Source organism: Hyperolius riggenbachi, chromosome 4, assembly GCF_040937935.1.
Source record: "Hyperolius riggenbachi isolate aHypRig1 chromosome 4, aHypRig1.pri, whole genome shotgun sequence".
Lineage (NCBI taxonomy): Eukaryota > Metazoa > Chordata > Amphibia > Anura > Hyperoliidae > Hyperolius > Hyperolius riggenbachi.
Window position 1 is genome coordinate 47,533,125 of NC_090649.1, and position 24,746 is coordinate 47,557,870.

Sequence of the window (24,746 nt, forward strand, 5' to 3'; positions counted from 1 at the left end):
TACTGGGGCAACTGTACCTGGCTAACCTATACTGGGGCAACTATACCTGGCTAACCTATACTGGGGCAACTGTACCTGGCTAACCTATACTGAGGGCAACTATACCTGGCTAACCTATACTGGGGGGCAACTGTACCTGGCTAACCTATACCGGACTCCTCCTCCTCCTCACTCCACAGTGCCGCCCACTGCCAGGCCATCCGCTATACAGGTACTTCTTGAAACTTTTGAATGGGGAAGCGGGCAGAGGGGGGAGCGCTAGCGGAGGGGGTGGGGGGAATTTCTGACCCCCCCCCGCGATCGGGGCATGCTCCCCCCTTATGCCTGCGACCCCATAGGGGGGCCGTATTGCGGCCTGTTCGGCCGAACAGGGCCCTGTTCGCCCGAACAGGGGCCCTGTTCGGCCCTGTTCGGGGGCATACAGAAGTTCGGGGCGAACCCGAACTTAAAAGGCCGAACACCATGAGGTGTTCGGCCGAACTCGAACATCACCCGAACAGGGTGATGTTCTGCAGAACCCGAACAGTGGCGAACACTGTTCGCCCAACACTACCCACAATGCAGTGAGGTTCACAGACAGCGAACTGTCAGGACCATGGCCCTGCATCACGCTGTGGAAGGGGTTTCACCACAATATCAGTTATACAGATATTCCTGAATCCTGGTGATCTATATCAGAAAATGTAAAGATTTCTTGTGGGAAAGGGGGTATCAGCTCCTGATTGGGATGACGTTCAATCCTGGGTTTCAGTTCCGCTTTAAAGGGGAACTGAAGAGAGAGGTATATGGAGGCTTCCATGTTTATTTCCGTTTAAGCAATACCAGTTGCCTGGCAGCCCTGCTGATCCTCTGCCTCTAATAGTATAGGCCATAGCCCCTGAACAAGCATGCAGCAGATCAGGTGTTTCAGACTTTAAAGTCAGATCTGACAAGACTAGCTGCATGCTTGTTTCTGGTGTTATTCAGATACTACTGCAGAGAAATAGACCAGCAGGGCTGTCAGACAACTGGTATTTATTAAAAGGAAATAAATATGGCAGCCTCCATATACCTCTTACTTCAGTTCCCCTTTAACTTAACGCAACGTATCACAATGCATTAGTGTCAATTCAGCCTAAATAAAATCACTATATAAGTGCAGTATATGACAATTTGAAATGTACAGCTGAATGAGCTTCTCTGCAGTACTTGACTTGTTATGTGAGCCATTCAATTAACCACAATGCACTAAATGGGATAATCCCAGTTACACAGCAGGTCTTCTTTATTCCTAGTCATAGTCCTGTCATTGAGGGATTGTGGAGGCTCTGAATGAAGTATTTGGATACAGTGTGGAACCTGCTGCCTACCATTGTGTTCACTAATTCTGTAGTGAGAACAGCTAAAGGGTCCTTTCACACCTACGTGTAACACTAATGCTTGTAACACAACTCATGCATGACTCTGTTGTGGGTCAGTTGCAGGTCTGGTGTGGATGTGGGACAATCATTTGAGGAATACCAATCTTTTAACTGTCCAGAAACATGTGCATGGATGGCTGCTATGTAATGCATACTTCAAATAAGCGCCAGAAGCCTTATCAGAGCTAGCACACCTTATCAGAGTTAACACACCTTATCAGGGTAGCATAGGGAGCACTATGAACGTATGCCTGCTAATTGGCAATCACTTGACAGGCTACTTGACAGACAGCCTATTGGACCAATCAAAGTGCAGGGATAATGTCCTTTAAAGTGTTTGGACCCACAGGGGCTCAGGTCAGGACAAGTGGAGCTCTCGTCGTTGCCAATTAGCAGGCATAAGTTCATAGCGCTCACTACGCTACTCTGATAAGATGTGTTAACTCTGATAAGGCTTGTTAACTCTGATAAGGCATGCCATTTGTCTTAGTGAATCAAGCCCTACATGTCCAGTCATGGATTCTTTTACTGTAGATAGTATTGATCGCAATGAGTAATTTCACTTTCATGAACTTTTGCGTAATTTTTGCATTTATGATTTTGATCATAATTCATAGTTCATCATTACAATTTCATCAGTAATTTTCATCCGCGTAACTCTGCTTAATTTACGCATACATGCATTGACGTCTATGAGGCATAAAAAAACAAATTTTGCGCATATGAGAAAACAAATTTTTGCATAAATGCTTTAAAGTCTAGTGCCCCAGTATAGTTAGTATAGTGCCCTAGTATAGCTAGTAAAGTGCCCAGTATAGCTAGTATAGTGCCCCAGTATGGGTAGGTAGTTCCCTAGTATAGATAGTATAGTGCCCCAGTATAGCTAGTATAGTGCCCAGTATAGCTAGTATAGTGCCCCAGTATAGCTAGTATAGTGCCCAGTATAGCTAGTATAGTGCCCCAGTATAGCGCCCCAGTATAGCCAGTATAGTGCCCCAGTATAGTGCCCAGTATAGCTAGTATAGTGCCCCAGTATAGCTAGTATAGTGCCCCAGTATAGCCAGTATAGTGCCCCAGTATAGCCAGTATAGTGCCCCATTATGGCTAGTATAGTGCCCCAGTATAGCTAGTATAGTGCCCCAGTATAGCCAGTATAGTGCCCCAGTATAGCCAGTATAGTGCCCCAGTATAGCTAGTATAGTGCCCCAGTATAGCCAGTATAGTGCTCCAGTATAGCCAGTATAGTGCCCCAGTATAGCGCCCCAGTATAGCCAGTATAGTGCCCCAGTATAGCTAGTATAGTGCCCCAGTATAGCCAGTATAGTGCCCCAGTATAGCTAGTATAGTGCCCCAGTATAGCCAGTATAGTGCCCCAGTATAGCTAGTATAGTGCCCCAGTATAGCGCCCCAGTATAGCCAGTATAGTGCCCCAGTATAGCCAGTATAGTGCCCCAGTATAACTAGTATAGTGCCCCAGTATAGCCAGTATAGTGCCCCAGTATAGTGCCCCAGTATAGCCAGTATAGTGCCCCAGTATAGCCAGTATAGTGTCCCAGTATAGCCAGTATAGTGCCCCAGTATAGCTAGTATAGTGCCCGAGTATAGCCAGTATAGTGCCCCAGTATAGCTAGTATAGTGCCCCAGTATAGCCAGTATAGTGCCCCAGTATAGTACCCCAGTATGGGTAGGTGGTGCCCCCCGCCCGTCCCCGCCGCTGTTATTACCTTAACAGCGGCCGCTCTCCCCTCTCCGGCGCGTGTACTTATTTCAGCAGCGTATCTCCCGGCTGCTGTGTGTGATGCACCATGAAGCAGGGCAGCGGCTTCCTGTAGCGGCGATGTGTATCGCCGTTACTATGGGAACGGAGCCCTGCTTCCTGCCGCATCACACACAGTAGCCGGGAGATACGCTGCTGAAATAAGTACACGCGCCGGAGAGGGGAGAGCGGCCACTGCTAAGGTAATAACAGCGGCGGCCGCGGGGACAGGGGACGGGCGGGGGGGGGGGTAATGGAAGAGGACAGTCCTGCGGCCCAACTGGGAACGTCCCGCGGGCCACCAGTGGGCCGCAGACCATAGGTTGGGGATCCCCGCCCTACAGTATTCCTTTAAAGAACAACTGAACTGAGAGGGATATGGTGGAGGCTGTACTTCCTTTTACACAAGACCAGTTGCCTGGCAGTCCTGCTGATTGTTCTGGCTTTAGTAACAAGCATGCAATGAATGCAGTCAGACTTCAGTCAGACACTTCTGATCTGAATGCTTGTTCAGGGTCTATGGCTAAAAGTATTAGAAGCAGGAGACTGCCAGGCAATCTGCATTGTTTAAAAGGATTTAAATATGGACGCACTCCAGATCCCTTTCACCTCAGGTATCCTTTAAAGGATGACCTTATGCTTCTATGTCTTTTTACTGAAAGAAACCCAACCCACCCACAAGTGGTGAGAACATGCAAACTTTATGCAGATAGAGGCCTTGGAGGGGACACAAAGAGAACATGTCAGCTGCAGATTCAGCCTATACTTAGAAGGGGTTGGTAACAATAGAAGGGATAAGACAGAGGTGCTTAACTTGATTCCTTGTGCAGATCGCTTGATACTCCTCCCTGTATTGCCTGATGAAGCGGGATTGAGCCTGCAAACGCGTTGCAAAATTTTTTGGGGGGAGTCTCTAATAAATGTGTTTGACTGTCTGAATCACAGTCATTGTCGTGTCTGCTTGAGGGAGGTAAGCCCACCACTTCCGCCTTCATTTTTGCCATTTGAGTTGGTTTTTAAGCTCATTTAATCTAATCTTATACTTTTGGCGCCTCTGTTCATTGTATACAATTTGGAGTCCACCCTGGGTGGAGGGTTGCTACCCTTTTTTCCTGTCTACAGAGAGCGACTTCTTAATCCTGAGTGGGGTCAGGATAATCTCCCCACCTGCCTACACACTGGTTGCCTGCTGGTGACCCTGACTTGTGAGTATCTAGCAATACGAATTTATTGCCACCTTATCGAGTACGTATTACACTATTGGGGCTCTCGGTGTTCCCTGTTTTTATCTCTTTAATAGAAGGGATAAGTACAAAATGCATGGGATAGATTACCAGGTCAATAAAAAATTCCACCTCTAAATTTAAAAAAAAAAAAAAGTCTGTAAGAAAACTGTATGCGAATCTTCCGAGTTTAGACTCGGGTGCGTTCTTCAGCTGCTGCTCTGATCTACGAGGGCACCAGCAGGAAAAAAAAAGATATATATCACGTCTGCAATAAAAAAAATGAAAGCAAACTTACCTGCAGGCTACCCAAAAAAATTCCCCAGAGTAAAGTATCAAGCCTAGACCAGACACACCAACTGCTCCTGCAAGTCTTGAGCGTTCTTGCCCCTTGGCACATCTGGCAGGCACAAGCAAGGTCTGCAGCAGAGCTCTGCCAAGCCGTCTCGCTGCCAATAGAAATATACAAATTCATTCTACAGCAGCTCTGATACTGGAGGGACGAGAGACCGTCAGCCAGAAAAGTCCAGGGTCACTGGCAGACACCTTGCCGGAGAGAGGCCTGCAAAGTAACACTATAAAGGGTGCCTGAAGTAACATGTAACATGAAGAGATAAAAATGTCTCAGTCCCAACTTAGAACGAGCCTGTGTTGCTTTTCCCTTTTTCATCCTGTTAAGGTGCTCATTAACGCATTAGCAGCTTCAGTAAAGTTATCTCATTTGAGATAAGTGAGCTGCTTTTGACCTCGGTCAGCAGAACTCGTTGTGCTGTAAATACTTGGAATGCTTTCATCTCTCTCTCTAGCAGAAAAGACAACACTTACAGCAGACGTCCTCTGCTATTGTCTCACACTGCCCCCTAGTGACGACTGACGAGTGGCCATAAATTACAGCAGTACTAATTAGAAGCAAGAAAATGTAACAAATAAAGAAATTAAAAAAATATGCTAAAATAAATTGACCTGGAGCACTTGCAAGCCTATAAATAAATTGGTTGCTAAAGGGGTTAAACAGGAACTTTAACCCAGGAATGAACTTAATTCCAATCAGTAGCCGATATCCCCTTTCCCACGAGATAGCTTTACCCTTTTTCTCTAATAGATCATCAGGGACGTCTGTGTGGCTGATATTGTGGTTAAACCCAGGGCCGGCCCGCTCATGAGGCGGGGTGAAACATTTGCCTCAGGCGGCAGATCTGGGGGGGCGGCACCCGCCCGTCCATGGACGCTGGGGCCGCCCGCCGAGCTGGAGGGGTAGCGGGCAGAAAGGGGGTATTGGGCCTAGCGGCGGGGAGGGGGGTCGGACCCCCCCCTCCCTCGCCTGGGTCCCCCGATCTGCGCTCCTCCTCCAGCGTAAAGTACCAGCCAGCGTGCATATGAGAAGAGGCAACGGGCGGGGGAATCATTCACCTTCCGCGTTCCATCGCGTGCTCCACTGACGTCACTTCCGGCAACACCGCCCACTGTATTGTAAGTGGACGGCCTTGCAGGAAGTGACGTCGGTGGAGCGCACGATGGAACGCGGAAGGTGAGTGATTCCCCCGCCCGTTGCCTCTTCTCATATGCAGGTTGGCTGGTACTTTACGCTGGAGAAGGAGCGCAGATCGGGGGACCCAGGCGAGGGAGGGGGGGGGGTCCGACCCCCCTCCCCGCCGCTAGGCCCAATACCCCCTTTCTGCTAGCTACCCCTCCGGCTCGGCGGCACCACCCCCCCCCCCCCCCCACCCACGGGGGGGGGGAGCGATTTTTTTTCTAATTTTGCCTCAGGCGGCAAAAAGTCTAGGGCCGGCCCTGGTTAAACCCCTCCCACAGTGTGATGTCAAGACCACGACCCTGACAGATTTCGGCCTGTGAAACTCATTGCATTGTGAGAAATTATGGCTTTTTGCAACCGCCAAGATACCAGCACTCTATGTGCATAGAATTCTCCGTAAAAGAACAATCTCCCGTCAGAACTAAAGATGTTGCTGCCTGGGATACATTTCAGAATGCAAATCAGGGATTGAATAATTTCCAAAAGAATATTGTTAAAAAATAAGCAATTTTATTCAATATGTTATTTTTATTACAGTTCCTCTGTAATAATGCACTTTTTTTAATTATAAAAAGAATCTGTAAATTAAAAAGTCCCTTGGAGGGTACTTGCCTCGGGAGGGGGAAGCCTCTGAAACCTGTCGGAGCTTCCCCCTTTCTCCTCCGTCCCACAGTGGCAGCGCTAGAAGTCCCCGAATGGCGGGCATGTACTGTATTTTTCGCCATATAAGACGCTCCGGAATATAAGACGCACCTAGGTTTAGAGAGCAAAAATCAGGAAAAAAAATATACTGTATACTTAACCTGGTGCGTTTTGTACATGTTCTCCCCCAGATGGTGTCCTCATTTGTCCCCCATGTGTCCTCCTGTGTGCTCCTGTGTCCCCCCACATGTCTTTCTATGTCCTCCTGTATCCCCATGTCTCCCCATGTGTCCTCATGTATCTCCTAGGTGTCTTCCTCTGTCTCCCATGGGTGCTCCTGCGTTCCACATTGGTTCTCCTGTGTCCCCTTCTCTTTATTCCCTTCCCTGCGTCTCTTCCTCCCTCCCTCACCCTTGTGTCTCCTGGCCCCCCGGGTGAAGTGTGAATAGTGGCAACTTACCTTCGCCATGCTCCCGCACTGATCCCAGACCATTGCGTTTTATACGGTGGAAAATATGGTAAATATTTACCTTCCTGGCTCCAATAGAGCGGACCCAATCAGGATTGGCTATTACCACCTGAGCCGATCGGGGACCCACTACTGCACCTGCCCTGGAGGCGGGGAAGATAAATATTGCAGGCGCTACTGCACCACGGCGGACTTACCTTGTCTGCTGTTGTTTCGGGGCTGCCATCGCTGCCACCGTCGGACAACGGGGAAGCCCCGATAGGACACAGAGGCTTCCCCCTCCCGAGGTAAGTACCTCCCCAGGGGATGTTTTTACGTTTACAGTGTCTGTTTAAATTATTTCCTCAGTTCAGTTCCCCTTTAAAGACTGGTTCCACAGCTATCCCAAGGTTAATAAACTTTCAATTACTGTATTTTTACATTTGAGTTCATGGTGTATATAGAGTAGGCGTATAGTCCTGTATTAGCTGGGCCTATTTTTAACATCGAGTCTCAAGCAACCAGAAAACCCACTTAACTGGCATCAGCCGATCACCAACGGTGCCGGATAACCAGAACAAATGTACTATGATCAACAAAGTTCCAAGACACAAAAAATTGAGAAGGCCCTTGTAAGCTTGCAATCTAATTTGGTTGGTTAAATCACAATCCCCAGCTACATGCAAAATTTTATGCCAATTATCTGCAGATTATGCAGATTGCCATTGGTCCATTTTCAGTCATCAGCTATTGCATTTAATTGGTTCAACCACAGTCATCAGCTACTGCATTTAATTGGTTCAACCACAGTCGTCAGCTACTGCATTTAATTGGTTCAACCACAGTCGTCAGCTACTGCATTTAATTGGCCTCAGATTTACTAGCTGTCTCTCTAGTTTAGAGCTATTTTTACAAATATTGTTGATTGTTTCTGTGAGAGCAGAATGAGATAAGCTGACACTGGGGCACCCACTTGCGTGAATCTCTCGATGTCCATGTTCACATCTGCAAAAGAAAGGCCGGTCTGATGCTCAGATCATGCCCACGTGAAGTGATATGTGAAGGGACAATAAAGCATAACTGCCCTGGGCTCTCCAGAACACACGTTTCCAAGCTAAGGAACCCTGACAGACAACTTTACATCTCTAAAGCCGGGTGCTCCGGGGGAAGCAGGAAAGGGCCTGTTTTCAAAGAGTAGCGTCTCCCCTTTCAAGATATGAGATGCAGTCTCATTATACCGGTGGCCACACTAAAAATCCCCATAGTTCAAAGGGTGAGATTAGATCAGGCTCTACGGTTCCCCTCCATATTTAAAGCTGGAAGGACTCCCGTGTACACTTATGGATAGATTTACTATAAGTACATCTGTAACTTAAAGAGGAACTCCAGAGAACATTTTTACTGCTGGCAGGTGATGCAGCTGCTGCATGGTTTTTTGACAGTTGGAAACAGCTGTAAACAGCTATCTCCCACAATGCAGCAAGGTTCACAGACAGGAAACTGCCAGGAGTACGTACTCAGAGTTTCTTATGGGAGGGGTTTCACCACAATATCAGCCATACAGCGCCCCCTGATGCTCTGTTTGTGAAAAGGAATAGATTTCTCATGTAAAAGGGGATATCAGCTACTGATTGGGATAAAGTTCAATTCTTGGTCGAGGTTTCTCTTTAAAGCAGTTTGTAAAGACAAAAAAGGGACAACTGAGAGCTCAATATCATGTAATACTATTATGTCAATGTACCACGAAGTAGAGGGTATGTCAAAGTGAATAATACTCACAAACCAGGGTTACCACAAAGGCTTCCACCATAAAGGCTGGTGTAAAGAACAAACCCAATTCCACTTGGGTTAAGAAGTCACTCTTTTTTTTTTTTCTAGTCAAGCTCATGACCTCATGCTTCAAAGGCAGAGCATACAAAAGAGGGGACACAGAGAGCCCAATATAGTGTAGTAAGTACTGGTATTCAAATGGGTAGTGTAGAGGAAGGTAGTGTAAGTAATACTCACAAACCAGGGTTACCTAGTAGGCAACCATTGTAAATGCAGGTGAGCAAATAAGACCTGTCCCCACTCAGCATTAATAAATCGCTCTCCGTAGATTAGTAAAAGGGGGGAGGGGTGACACCCCTCCACCGAGGGTGGACTTAAGTATTGTATAAAGCAAACAGGGGAGCCAAAAGAACAAAAATACCGGTAGCTAAAATTGCTAAAACTGCTGAGGAGGCAGCAGTGGACTTACCTCCTTTAAGCAGACACAAATACTGTCTATTTGAAAATCACAGAATTTTATTGACATACTCCAAAGGATGTGCAACGCGTTTCACAGGTATAACCCTACTTCATCAGGCAATAATATGAGGGGTATATAGCTGTAGGATCAGAGACAAATGGCTATATCAGACTCACACAGTAAGGAAATGTGAAATGAAATGTGAAATCATGTGAAAACAACAATAATAATAATACCTTTGAGTTTGTGGGGCTAATAATATTCAGTATGATGAGTAGTCAGCAGGGTGTGGGGTATCTACGTGCAAGGTGACTAATGATCCTGTTTAGTTGAAAGCCTATCTCCAGCATTTTGTTCTAATGAACTCCTAATTAACCCCTCCTTCCCTATGTAACCTAACACAGCCCCAAATAGAGTCCAAAACCACTCTGCTATACTCGCTTCTAAAGGGATGTTCATCTTCAGGACGGCCCCACCATGTGGCAAGACCCAGCGTGGAGCTAAAGCACCCCCTAGTGCTCAGCTCCTATCGGTGATCTACACCAATTCCAACCTCCCCAACCCCCACATGGTACATCCCAAGAACCATTGCGCCGCTAACGTTAGGTGTGAAACTGGCCTTAGGCAAACAATTCAGTATAAGGCGTGTAGATGGCCTTAATTCATCAAGCATTTGTATTTCATGGTTTCTTAAGGAAATACGTTTGAACAAATAGGCTTTGTTGTATCTTTTATGGATTACTTTGTTTATTGATGTGATCGGACCACAGACGGGCATTGGGAGGATGACATCATTGTCTAGTTTTTGCTGCTGATCTCACAACTTCTTGATTACCATGTAACAGGCCGGGCCCACAGCCTCATACGAAGGAGCAGGCATATTTTTCCCATAGATGTGAATGTAAATAATATATTTCTCCTGCAACACATGCAGCGCCAGGCTGAGGCAAAGACGTAGCCTTCAGCAGTACCATTGTTGTTACCAGCGGGAACCTTTTGTGGACTTGTTCATGATTTATTTCATACAGCAATTGTCATTCATGTACATTAAAAATATATAGTGTACAGTCAGCCTCAAAGTCGATAAAAGAATTGAGGAACACAGACTGCGGCTCATTTAAATATCTGGCGTCAAGAAGCATTACGGAGGCCTCGGAATACATAGAACGCGATCTGATAATCTTTACTGATAAATGTATTCACTATGGCTCTATAAATAATAACTATGTAGCCTTCAATTATCTACCGACCTGTCTGTCTATAGCAGCCTTTCTCAACCTTCTTACCCTGGAGGAACCCTGCAAATAGTTTTTGGATCACAAGGTACCCAGGGCCGGATTTGTACTCTTTACCGCCCAAGACCACTGATGCCGCTCCCCTTCAGTAAAGGTAGCGGGATGACCCCTCCCCCTTCCCTCCAGTGCGGTATAGGTAACCAGATGACCCCTCCCCCTTTCCCTCCAGTGTAGGTAGCCAGATGGATCTTTTAATTCCTCCTTTTCCCACCCCCCTGTCAGTATAGGTAGCCAGCTCACCTTCACACTGCAGCAGACATCAGTCTCACTCATTTCTCCGCTCGTCTCCAGTGCCGAAGCTACCTCTTCCTTTCCGTCTCCAATGCTGCTTAAGAATCCATGACTCTAGGAAGTATCAAAATACAAGCCAGTATCGTGCAAGTAAAATATATACATTTATTAGACAAAGCGTACTACAAAATAAGAATAAAACCAAAGACCAACACCAAGCCAGCAGCGGATAGGTAATATAGTATACCAAGAACAGAGCGTTCCTAATAAATATTAACAAGTATAATGCGTCTCCAGCATATAACACGATAACAGCAGACTAGTCCAAAAAGGCATGCATCTCCAATTGTAACCAATAAACATAGGACACATTGCAAGAGTATAAAATAAATAAACCTGCTTACCGCTGTGCAACTAAGAGACGGACACCGCGCCGGGATGGGGGCTGATTTCACATGTATCGTACCAACCGGTACTTCCTCGGAGATAAGGGATTAAAAACTCGTAGCGCCTTATAATGTCGGAAAAGCGCCACTCAGCGTATGACGGGGGGCATGGCCACGCCCCCTGAGCGCCGCTTACGTCGCGCGTACATGTGACGCACGGACGCAGGTGCTCGCCTGATCTCCCTGCATTGCAGCATTTGCAAGCCTGCAAATGCTGCACCAGTTTAGCCTGCTGCTGTTGCGCCCTTGCTCCTGTGGTGCCCTAGGCCATGGCCTAGGTGGCCTTGGCCTAATTCCGGCACTAAGTAGGTACCCCTGCAGGTAATTTTTGGATCTCAAGGAACCCCTGCATTTATTTTGCTGGTGGCATGGTCTTTAACCACCCTGGCGTTCTGATTAAATCGCCAGGGTGGCTGCGGGAGGGTTTTTTTTAAATAAAAAAAAAACTATTTCATGCAGCCAACTGAAAGTTGGCTGCATGAAAGCCCACTAGAGGGCGCTCCGGAGGCGATCTTCCGATCGCCTCCGGCGCCCAGAATAAACAAGGAAGGCCGCAATGAGCGGCCTTCCTTGTTTTGCTTATATCGTCGCCATAGCGACGAGCGGAGTGACGTCATCGACGTCAGCCAACGTCGTGACGTCAGCCGCCTCCGATCCAGCCCTTAGCGCTGGCCGGAACTTTTTGTTCCGGCTACGCTGGGCTCAGGCGGCTGGGGGGACCCTCTTTCGCCGCTGCTCGCGGCGAATCGCCGCAGAGCGGCGGCGATCAGGCAGCACACGCCGCTGGCAAAGTGCCGGCTGCGTGTGCTGCTTTTTATTTCATTAAAATCGGCCCAGCAGGGCCTGAGCGGCAGCCGCTGGCGGTGTTGGACGAGCTGAGCTCGTCCAGACCGCTCAGCTGGTTAAAAGCTGGTGTGGCTGTTTATGCCCTATTACAGTGCATTTCATTATAGTGTCCCTTTATTCTTTAGTGCTTTTTATTGTGTTCATTATTATTCTGACCACCAATTCAGGGCTTCTTTTTACAGTACCCCCTATTAGAGTGTGCTGCATTATACTACCCCATGATGGGGGAAATACCAAGGAAACCCTGCAGAGTACTCAAGGAACCCTGGTTAAGAAAGACTGATCTGTAGTAAGGCATAGAATGTGTTTTCCTACTTTTTATAACCCATATAATTTTCATATTTTCTTTTGTGCACAAGTATTATTATTCATATAGACATTATAACTTCCCAAAGTTCAGTTACATTACATTGAAAGCTGCTGGTGCATTTTACTTATAACTGTTGTCATTCTGTTGTAAATGCTGCCAGCAGTTATTTCTGATCTGTTTTTCACTCCAGGACTCATCAGCTGAAGTCCTGCACAGTCAGAGAATGTTTACATAAATGTATCAAGTAAAGAATGTGTACACAAGATAAGATTATAAGCAGTTCGGATGCAGGTTCTCCCTGTAGAAGAAAGAGTCAGCCCTGTGATGTAACCCTTTGAATGCTGTACTAACATTGTGTTAGTATATTGTATGCTGTAAATAATCTTTTAGGGCCCGCATGCAAATTCGCATAGCCAGTGCAAGTGGATGGGACTGTTTCCACTTGTGCGTTTTCCTGCACGTTTTTCTGTGCAGAAAAAATCTGCAGGGTAGGGCCCTCAGAATTCGCCTGCGTGTGGAATGCAGGCGAATCGCACGCAATGTATTTAATAGGGAAATCGCATGCGTTTTCCCCATGCGTTTTTTGCCGCGATTTCGCATGCGATTTCGCATAGGTACCCATGTTAATTCACACAGGCAGTGACATGGTTAAAATCGCATCACCCTTACCTATGCAAAATCGCATGCGAAATCGCGGCAAAAAAACGCATGCGGAATCGCACCCGCATGCGATTTTCCTGCGGTGATTCGCCGGCGATTCCGCAACGCTATAGTGGAAACGGGCCCTCAGAGCAAAGAAGAAAATCAGGGTTATATTCCGCTTTAATATATTACGCATTGGATTAAATATTAACATCAAATCTAGTGAAAATCTGTTACAGCAATGGCATTTATGATTCATATTACGATCAGTGCCAAATAATATTTACCAGAGGTGTAACAATAACCCCTGCGACCCCTGCAACAGCTGGGGGGCCCGGGGGGCTGTGGGGTCCCACTCCTCCTTCCTCTCCTTATACAAATGCAGAGTAGCACAGGTAGTGCAGTAATGCTGCTTGCCTGCTCCAGCACTGAGTGTCTCCTCCATGCATCACAGCCGTACACTTTCTGCTGCTATTCGCTGGCTCCCGATCACATGACCAATGCGAGTCACGTGATTGGGAGCCGGCGAATGGCAGCTGAGAGTGTGAAGCTTTGATGCATGGAAGAGACCCACAGTGCTGGAGCAGGTAAATGTTACTCTGGTCCCTGCGCTATTCTGCATCCATATCAGGGCAAGGTGTGTGTGGGAAGGGGGGGGGGGGGTCAGATCGGTTACGGCGGGGAGGAGTTTGGACTCCATAGGCACCATGACAATTTTGCAGGGAGGCCTTATGGGCTGTTGTCACTCCCCTGCTTTTTCCCCTGCATGCTTGACATATTACCCCTTCTTTTCCATAAGTAGCTCAACACAATTTTCCCTCTAACCTAGTATGACTAAATCTAGCTTAACTGACCCACCCCATGCCCATCACTGCCCCTCCCTCCTATAGTCTCCACCCAGTACTAAATACTATTCTCCCCTAAAGTGGAACTCAACTCAGAGCTTCCTGTCTCTGCTCTAAAAGCTTAGCCACAGCATGATAACCTTTATGGGGTAAAAAGATCTGCATAATCATTACAATTCCTTTAAAGTGTAACTGTCGGGCATAAAATCAAAAATCAATTCTTTATGTTTATCTGGTAAACAAGTAATAAGGATGCTAATCAGGCAATCCAAAAGTTAAAATCTCTATTTCTTTTCTTGTTTAGAAATGATCATTCCCCAGTTTACCTGACTCTTATTTGGTACGTTGCCACACAAAGGAAGTTGCAGGGCATGCTGGGTTGTCCTTTATTGCTTCTGTACATTGGTTAAGTCTAAGGGGGAAATAAAGAAGCAAAAAAAGACAACCCAGCATGCCCTGCAACTTCCTTTGTGCGGCAGCGTACCAAATAAGAGTCAGGTGAAATGGGGAATGATCATTTATAAACAAGAAAAGTAATAGAGATTTTAACTTTTGGATTGCCTGGTTAGCAATCTGTATTACTTGTTTACCAGATAAACATAAAGAATTGATTTTTGATTTTATGCCCGACAGTTACACTTGAAAAAAAGCAGACGTTGTTCTTGGTTTCAGTCTTACAGAAGGCGCTGAAAGGGTTAAGCCTCACTGTTTACTGGCTTGGCATAGCTCTCCTGCAGTCTATTCACAGCTACTGATAATAACTAATTAGACAGTTGATCTGCCTAAACAAACACAAAGGAGTCAGTAACTATATGTGGATTGAGAGTCTGCCTGCAAATGGATGAGATGATCCAGCAGTTCAGAATTCTCACTTACCTATCGGGGCCTCAGTCTAAATTTTTGGCAGAGGCAGCCCTGATCAGCTGCCTTAGCTGAGAACCACCTAGCATGCACTCAAAACCCTGCCCTTTATCTGTATATATTCTATGTATCTTATCTATCTACATTCATGTTTAAAGTGCTATTTGTCTGGCTGTTACCGGTATGCTAGCTAATGCACTAGCATAGAACAGGCCAGCAGTCATACCAACAAACCAATCGAGTCACTGTGATCTCCTGGAATCCTCTGTGCCATTTCTGCCGCACCCCGCCGCGATCCTGGCTTTTAATCGCCACTTTTAGGCAGTGTTTACAATCAAAAAAACATGACCACTAACCAGGAAGTGATGTTTGTATATATATATATATATATATATATATATATATATATATATATATATATACACACAAACACACACACACTAATATGTGTGTATGTATATGTGTATATTGTGTTCATTACAACAGAGGCAGTGCATTCCTCCCTGGGTCGACAAAGCTTGACAAAGAAAAGAAGATAAGGTATATTACAGAGATAGTGCAACTAGAAAAGGCTGCAGTAATCCAGAGCACATTAAAACAGGTATAGGAACTTATAGGTGAGAAGAAATAAGGCTGAAAATTTTGTTACATAGTCTCTTTAAATTTGTGATGGTGGACTCACACTGCTGAATTACATGGGGGTAGATTCTGTCCATTTACATTTTGGGTTGGGGGGTACAGTGTTTAAAGTAAGGAGAAATAAGATAAAAGTTACATTAGTAGATAATCCAGAGGCTTACAGAGTCATTTTCGAGACCACCGTTCCTGCGCAAGGGCCCTTTAAACATATCTGACTAACGCTTTGTAAAGAGAGAAGAGAGAGGGACACCGAGAGCCCAATATGGTGTAGTATGTATTGGTAAAGTCGAGGAAAGTTAAGGTAAGTATAGTAATACGTACAAACCAGGGTTACTGCTTAGACAACCACTGAAGATGCAGGTGGGAAGAACAAGCCTGTTCCCTCTCTGGACTAAGAAGTCACTTTCTGTAGATAGGAAGAAAAAATCGGGTTTTCACCCCTCCACCAGGAGTAGACTAATACAGTTTTCAAGTGGAAGTGGCAGTGGTGGAATCTTACCCACTCCAAAGGACACGACAATGCAAACGTGTTAACGTTTAACAGGAGGCGCTTGGCACAGACCTGGATGGCATTTGCTGTATACTTCTATCTGACTGCCTGATGAAGCAGGGTCACGCCTGTGAAACGCGTTGCAAATATTGTGGAGTGTATAAATACATTTCCTGTTAACACGTTAACACGTTTGCATTGTTGTGTCCTTTGGAGTGGGTAAGAATCCACCACTGCCACTTCCATGTTTTAATAAATGTATGATAATTTATTCTTCTGGCGCCTCTGTTCACTTGTAGACTAGAGCTTTGTGTATTTGTTCTTGTGGCTTCAGTCCTGTCCATGTACAAGTGCTGATCTACTGCGCATGAGCAAGTACAGTCCTATGTAGTAGCATGAAATCGCTCATGGAAAAACAGCCTTGTGGAACTGTATTGTGTGTTAGAGGTTTAACAACATTATTACTGTATATTCTGGCGTATAAGACTACTTTTTAGCCCAGGAAAATCTTTTCAAAAGTCGGGGGTCGTCTTATACGCAGCGTGTTGTCTTATAGGGCAGGTGCTGAAACCTTCGAGCCAGACTGGAGAATCTGCGGTTGCCGCAAACGGTGGGGGGAGCTCAAAAACGTCCGCAGCCGCATCCCCACTGTATAAGGCGACTGTATGAAAGCAGTAAGGGTTGTGCTGTACAAGTATGGTAGAGGAAAATCCACTCACCAGGATTCCTGGAAAGAAGTGACTTAACACTGCCCTGATGACGAGGTGAAAAGAAACCTCACTAGGAAGGTGTAAGTGAAGGGCGGAGCGGTTCTTTCACCCGTCAGGCCCATCCTTGTATCCTAATACTGTACCTCCTTCTCTACCTCTCAGATCTCGCTCCTGAGGACTGCAGTGTAGCGGCGCAGGTGCGCATGTGCGAGATCTGAGAGGCAAAGAAGGAGGTAATAGTATACAAGGGCGGCCCAGATGGGTGAAATAGACATGTTTGCGCTACGGCTCTGATCGTCTTGGAGACAGGGATAGCTGACCAATCCAAGCACGTTTTCTATACAACAACCAGCCAATCGCCGGTAAGGTATATGTGATTAGTTGGTTGTTGTATACTGGGTACCACATACAGTACAGCACCAGTATCTGTATCTGTTTATACAGTATAGCACCAGTACATACAGTACAGTATACAAATGTCCAAGAGTCAAGAGGGATCGTCTTACATGGCGAGTATATACCAAAATGTGTATTTTAACTAATAAAAGTAAGGGGTCCTCTTATACGCCCAGTCGTCTTATACGCCAGAATATACAGTACTAGCCGACCCGCGGCGTAGCATACGCCACATAAGAGGGTAGAGGGCAGGAAGGGGGTATTGGGCACAGCGGTGGGGAGGGAGGTTGGACCCCCCCTCAACTTGGGTCCCCCATGTGTGCTCTACCTCCAGCTTAAGCTCAGCAGGAAACCCCCCCCCCCTCACCTGGGTCCCCCATGTGCACTCCCCCTCCAGCTTAAGCTCAGCAGGACACCCCCCCCAACTTGGTCCCCCATGTGCACTTCCCCTCCAGCTTAAGCACAGTAGCAGCCGCAACTATTAGTAAGAGGCAGCGGGCGGGGATAACTCACCTCTTCCGTGTTCCATCGTGCGTTCCACTGTCGTCACTTCCTGCAATGCCGCACACTGTATTGGTGTAATTTGCCTTTTTAAAAGAGAAGGAAATCTGCAATAATTCAGCTATAAGTGAACATTTGTGGTTACCCACAATGCACTGCTACTAAATATGAAAAATACCCCTTTTCCCTCTTGGTAAGCCAAGCAAGCATCCAGAGCCGCTGGTGTATACCAAGCATATAGCTTTAAATTTTACACAGTCATATCAAACCCACATGTAGACAGCCTGTTTCAGACTTTTGGTCCTCATCAGTACATGGCAGGGATTGATACGGCTGTATGAGATAGGGCTTGGACCAGTACAACAGAGTAACCAAGCAGCTCAGGGTGACCCATACCACTCGGAATGTATAAGGGGATGAAAGGGACCAAAAAGACCTCCTACTAAAAAAAGCAAAGCTTGGTATAATTTGCCTTCTTAAAACATAAAGAAATATGCAATTATTCAGCTATAAGTGAACATTTGTGATCACCCACAATGCACTGCTACTAAATATGCAAATAATTCCTTTTTCCTCTTAGTAAGCCAAGCAAACATCCAGAGCCACTGGTGTATTGCAAGCATATAGCTTTAAATTTTATACAGTCATATCAAACCCACATGTGACAGCATGTTTCAGACTTTTGGTCCTCATCAGTACATGGCAGGTATTGATACAGCTGGTTGAGATAGGGCTTGGACCAGCACAACAGAGTAACCAAGCAGCTCAGGGTGACCCAAACCACTCGGAATGTATAGGGGGATAAAAGGGACCAAAAAGACCTCCTACTAAAAAAAGCAAAGCTTAGTGTAATTTGCCTTCCTAAAACAGAAAGAAATATGCAATTACTCAGCTATAAGTGAGCATTTGTGATAACCCACAATGCACTGCTACTAAATATGTAAATTATTCCTTTTCACCCTTAGTAAGCCAAGCAAGCCTTTAGCTTTAAGTTTTACACAGTCATATCAAACCCACATGTGATGTGACAGCCTATTTCAGACCTTTGGTTCTCATCACTACATAGGCTATCATTCATAAAACATTTCCGAATGCGGAAATGCTTAAAACAGCTGACTTTCCCGCACACGTAGCAAAATCTGCATTCATAACGGCTCCTTCCGCATCAAAAGCTGACATTACCAAGCAGAGCGATAAATCACCGCCTTGTGCGGTGTTTATTGTAAAAAATGCAGCAAAATGTTAATTCATAAAGATCACCGCAAGGGGTGTGAGGTCGGGAAGTACCGCTCCCTCTGATGTGGCGATAACAATGTTAAGTGAATGGAGACACAGAGACCTCCCAGGCAGCTGCAGTAGAGTGGAACACGGAGAAATGTATCAACTTGGCAGCTTCCATGTCTCCGCAAGCCTACTGCCTGCCTAGTGCAGGGAATCTCCACTCTGCTACCACACCTGGATACTTTTTTATGAATCAGCAGCCAGAAGTCAAAAACACCATCAGTGGTGTTTTCCCACACTGATTCTCCATACCGACAGCACTTTCATGAATGATAGCCATAGCAGGGATTTGATAAGGCTGCATGAGATAGGGCTTGGACCAGTACAACAGAGTGACCAAGCAGCTCAGGGTGACCCAAACTACTAAGAATGTATAGGGGGATAAAAGAGACCAAAAATCCCTCCTACTAAAAAAAGCAAAGCTTGGTGTAATTTTCCTTCTTAAAACAGAAGCAAATCTGCAATAATTCCGCTTTAAGTGAACATTTGTGGTTACCCACAATGCACTGCTAATAAATATGCAAATTATCCCTCTTTGCCCTTGGTTTGATATGACACTACTTCTTCTTCTTGCTTGGACCAGCCCCTTCTTCTTGCTTGGACCGGCCCTGGGGGCAGGGCGCTACTTCTTCTTCTTGCTTGGACCGGCCCTGGGGGCAGGGCACTACTTCTTCTTCTTGTTTGAAGGTTGAGGCACTTACTTTATTATATATATAGATTATATATATAGATGGTACCTAAACTGCAGTATAGTAAAGCAACCACAAGATGTCACTGTCTGTAAAATGATCTCTATGGTATTGTCATTTCCTGTATTCTCTATGTTCCTCTCTATTCTAAGTAAGCTGCATTTCCTGACGGTGGTGTACGATGTATTTCTGCATGTTTTTCTTCAGTAAAGTTTTTTTTTTTTTTAACCCTCCTGGCGGTTTATCAAAATCCGCCAGGGGGCAGCAAAGCTATTTAATTTTTATTTTTTTTCATGTAGCGGGACAAGGTGGCATCATCCCCCCAGACGGAGGCGATCGGAGATCAGGAGATCCCGTTCAAAGAACGGGATCTCCTGGAGGGCTTCCCCGTCGCCATGGCGACAGGTGGGATGATGCCATCGACGTCATCGATGTCGTGACGTCAAAGGGGACTTTGATTCACCCCACAGTGCTGCCTGCCACTGATTGGCCAGGCAGCGCAGGGGGTCTGGGGGGGGCGGCCGCGGCGTGATGAATAGCGGCGGATTGGCGGGTAGTGGCGGCAATCGCATTGCACACGCAGATAGCAAAGTGCTAGCTGCGTGTAGCAAAAAAAAATTATGCAAATAGGCCCAGTGGGGCCTGAGCGGTGCCTTCCGGCGGCATAGCCCGAGCTCAGCTCGGGCTTAACGCCAGGAAGGTTAATATAATTTATTGAAGGAAAAATAAACATTCCCTAAACAACATTTTAACTTCCACAGAATTACATACTCTCTAACTTGTGTGCCTATCTGCGTGTACTGACCACTCTGCTCCACCACTGCATAGGTGCAGAACATACTTGCGCATGCAGATGATGTCTCACAAAATTATTTGTGAATGTTTTCTTTGTTGTGTTGTGAGTTTTGGCTGGCTCTAATGCTGCTCTGTAAAAATTATATGTATCGGCAGCAGATCCCTCCCTGCCCTATAAATATTTTTATTTATTCTGTGTTGGTAATTATGTAATAGGACACTCCCCTGCCTTTCGTACTTTTATTATGTTGAATAAAGCTTTCTTTGAAATATAGAAAAAAGAATACGCCCCTGCCTGCCTCCTGACATTGGCTCACCCAACCCCTCTTCAAAAACTAATCTGCTTTGTTGAAAGAATTAGTTTTGTAAAAATGTTAGGCTTTTTTTTAACATTTTGGTAAAGAAAAAATTGACATTTTCACTCAACCCTAGTGCCCCACTAGGGTGTGATTTGACCTTGTAGAACTTAAGTATGACTTCTTTCTATTCTGTTCCTGGTGTTAGTGGTGTAGGAATCACCATAGCAGCCATAGCATCTGCTATGGGGCCCGTAGCCAAGAGGTGCTCGTATGAGTGGTCAGCTGCTATAAGGGGGTCCACAGCGGGTCTCATGAAGACTCATGGCCTACTAAGGTGCTGAGTAGCACAAGAGAAGTAACTATTCTCTTCAGTCACCACCGGTGATCTCCTGTCTCCAGGCGTTCCTGTTTTCAAGACTACAGTGCTCTCGTTACACGACCCACTGTGAGGTTACGTAATGATAGAGGACGCTCTAATCATAGAGGCAGGGACACCAGAACATGGTAGACTGCCTCTAGAGTCTGGAGAGGCGAATTACTTCTCTCTTATGCTCCCCTCATGATGCTACTCTGCATGGGAGGAGGGGTCACATCTGGCTACCTTTATTGAGGTCCTGCTGGCTACCTATACATTGAAGGGCTACATAATACTAGGTGGTGCCTCTGGTTACCAATAGTGGAGGGCTACTTAAAACTATGGGGCCTCCTCCAGCTACCTAAAACTGGTGTGTAGGGGCAAAAGGATACAGTTTTATTGAGGGGGCCCCAACTACAATGGTGCTATGGGGACCCAAGATTTCTATCTAAGCCCCTGCCTGGTGTAGATGTCTGAAAGACGTATAAACACTCCATGGTGCTTTTTTGTGTACAGTACTAGTGACTTGCACTTGTTGGTTCTCGTATTTTTGTGGTAAGCTCATGATTGTTGAATTTATTAACCTATCCTTCTGTTTGTCTTTAGGTGGAACATGTGTTGTGAACCCCACAGATCTGTTCTGTTCTGTTCCGGGCCGTCTCTCTCTTCTTAGCTCCACGTCTAAATACAAAGTCACCATAGCGGAAGTGAAAAGACGACTATCTCCACCAGAATGCCTCAATGCATCTCTACTGGGTGGCATATTACGGAGGTACATATTACCATTAACACCTCATTACTTAGCACATTGTATTTCATACATTGTTGGTGTTATGTATTGTCCTTGGGGTTCATTTAGCAATACGTCTGAAGAGTGAAATCTAGTAATTGCCCATGAAAAATACTTTAAAGCCCACTTTCTTCCGAAATTAAAATTCTAGCTTTGATTCAATCCCTCATTGGCTTTTTTATCCTCTTGGGTTCTTCAGTGGCAAGATGTCTCCATAATGCCGAATCTCTAAATGACCTTGGGAGACACTTGTACATATGGTAGATTTTTGGCCAAGACAACCCTGGGAGACTGAGAAAATCAAACCACCTGTATTGTGCCACTCCATGCAGTACGGACACTATGTGGCCTTTAAATCCGCACTGCCCCACCACAACTTTAAGATTTTCCAACACGCCCAATCAATATTTTATCAAACAAACACTACCTGAAACTGATAAATAGATTATCATTTGGGGGTCAAAAGTGATCAAAGCTGGAACAAATTGCTATGTACATAACCAACCTTCATCTGCATTTGGTTGAGGTAGGTACATGAAACTTGAACATTTATATGAACGAAGCATCTCTGAACACCATACAGAATATTTTGAAGAGATTAAGAAGAAAACTCAAGTACTTATCTCTTTACTAAACAGAGGGGTTTTATTGCACTCCACAGGGCAAAGTCCAAAAACGGGGGACGATGTTTGAGAGAAAAATTGGACAGGCTGGGCCTTAATCTACCTGCTGGCAGGAGGAAAGCTGCAAATGTAACCCTGTTGACATCATTAGTAGAAGGTAAGTGCTTCTCTCCTCCGCTGGAACCTGGAATCAGGATAACCTCAACCTTCAGCAGCCGTCAGACCATTGCAAACCTTCTTCTGTTGTTCGGAAACCTGAAGGTCTTAGTGAGATTTCCCTCTCGTCTTTCATCACGCCAGATAAAGTCACGCAGCATACGTGAACATAAAGCTCCTGGATTGGATTTGTGCTTTCAGTTAGAGGTGGATGAAAGTAAATCCTCACGTAGCAGGCATTACAAACCCACCTTCCTTTATTCCCTTGAATATTTGGATGTACTGATCAAACCAAGCCAGATCTTACTTCCAAGGCCTGAAGAGATCTTTCACATATCACGTCTCATAGCTTCTCTTCATGGCCCGATGTTGCCTTTTGTTTCCCTGACCAAAATCTGATTATATTATTTATTATGCTCTAGGTATTTTACTTAGTCTATTTTTCTTTCATTTCTTTCTTTTTCTGTTGGCTGGAATAGCAGAGAATAGAATATTTTAATTTGTATTTTCAATGAAGTTGGTGGTTTAGCGGTGTATTTAGGGTAATGATTTCATCAGCCTGAGAATACAATTTTAGGATGACAACCAGGTTAATATTAAGTTTTAAATATAAAAACAAGGGGGATAATGCTGTTGTTAATTGTTTGTTTGTATGTTTGTTTTTGAATACCAAGACTAGGCATTGTAGTTTTAGCAGCCAATTTATTTAGAGGCATGCATGTGCTCCAGGCCAATTTATTTTAGTACATTTTTTTTATTTCTTAGTTAAAAGCAGGGAAATGTAAGTTAGTACTGCTGTAATGTGTATGTATGGCCACTTGTTACTAGGGGGCAGTGTGTGAGACAAAAACAGAGGACTTCTGCTTTCAGTTTAAATATCCTCTGCTCTGTAGAGAGAGATCAAAGCATTCCAAGAATTTGCAGCACAACCAGTTTTGTCGCCTGAGGACAAAAGCAGGGCACTTATCTCACTATTGGAGTTGCTAATGGATTAATACATCCTTATTTGAAATAAATAATGTAAGGAAAAAGTCTGTAAAAATGTTGTCTTATATGTCTGTATAAAAATATATATATCCTTGATGCACCAGTTTATAAATTCCTCCCTAGCAACCTTTGTCAGACTGGTCACAAACAATAAGCTAATAAAAAAACAATTGTAATAATGGATAAGATTAAAAAAATGTTTGTGTTGCTTTAGAAACTCACACAGTTGACCACTGTGAACTTGCTAATATTATATTATGAATAGTTTATATTCTAAGGTGCATCAGTTTGTAACATTAAGAATACATTGGATAGTAGGAGGTGTAAAAAATATATAAGAAGGCTAAAAACCATTTAACGGAACTTACCCTCAAAGATGAAAAAACACCATAAAAGGTTAAGTATTTATTGCATAATGTTTGTGTGGGTTTTATCCCGCTACAACCGCCTTATAAAGTAACATTATAAAGTTCTGCAGAATCACCACTGAAGTTGTCCTTTTGCATTCGATACTTAACTCTTTATGGTGGCACTTTCATCTTTGACGGTAAGCCTAACACTTGTGCATTAAAATGTTTTTTAGTCTTTTTAAAATATTTTTGGTGCCTCCTGCTACCTCATTTATTCTTAGTACCTTTGGTGGGAGTGTGGGTGTTTTATCATACTCCCTTGCCCATTATTGAAGAGTGCCTTTCATCTAGAAGTTCTCACGATCACTAACCTAGGTGAGAATGGGCTTGTGGTCCTCACCTGCCTTTCATGATTTTGCCTCTCCAGGAACCATTGTCTATGAACACCTCTCCTTCTACACCACATATCTCATTATTTTGATGAGGTAGATTATATTGTTTTTTGGTTCCTCATATCAGATTTTTTTTCTGAGTTCCCTCTGGAATAAAATTCACAAGGATTCTTTCTGCTTTCGTGTGTTTCCTCCAGGTGAAGCTTTGCATTTGGCCAGAGACTTCGGCTACACGTGTGAAACAGAATTCCCCGCAAAGGCCGTAGGAGAACACTTGGCCAGACAGCACATGGAACAGAAAGAGCAGACAGCACGGAAAAAGATGATCCTTGCCACAAAGTAAGCAAAGAGACTACAAAGTGTGCATGCTTCTAAAAGACATCTCTAGACAAAAAGAAGGCCCGTAACTAAGGAGGAAATTTCCAGTGGGTAGAACATGAATGTAGACAGATAGGTGTGTGACTTGCTTTTAAACTCTCATTCAAGGATACTGAGACTGACAGTGATCATTTTATTTTTTTGTTATTGATTTCTTCGTCGAGAATTAGATATATATATATAATCCAAAGCAAACCTGTCACTTG

General features: G+C 44.9%; 1 protein-coding gene across 2 annotated transcripts in view; it reads left to right on the forward strand.

Annotated features, from left to right (window-relative positions):
• The window catches only part of TFAP2D (transcription factor AP-2 delta), a 54,725-nt gene that overhangs the window by 22,794 nt on the left and 7,185 nt on the right, over positions 1 to 24,746 (forward strand). For both annotated transcript variants that reach the window (XM_068278990.1, XM_068278991.1), the window contains exons 4-6: positions 21,471 to 21,636; positions 22,316 to 22,434; positions 24,360 to 24,501. In XM_068278990.1, coding sequence (XP_068135091.1) covers positions 21,471 to 21,636; positions 22,316 to 22,434; positions 24,360 to 24,501 — 427 coding nt within the window. The remainder of the gene's footprint in view (positions 1 to 21,470; positions 21,637 to 22,315; positions 22,435 to 24,359; positions 24,502 to 24,746) is intronic.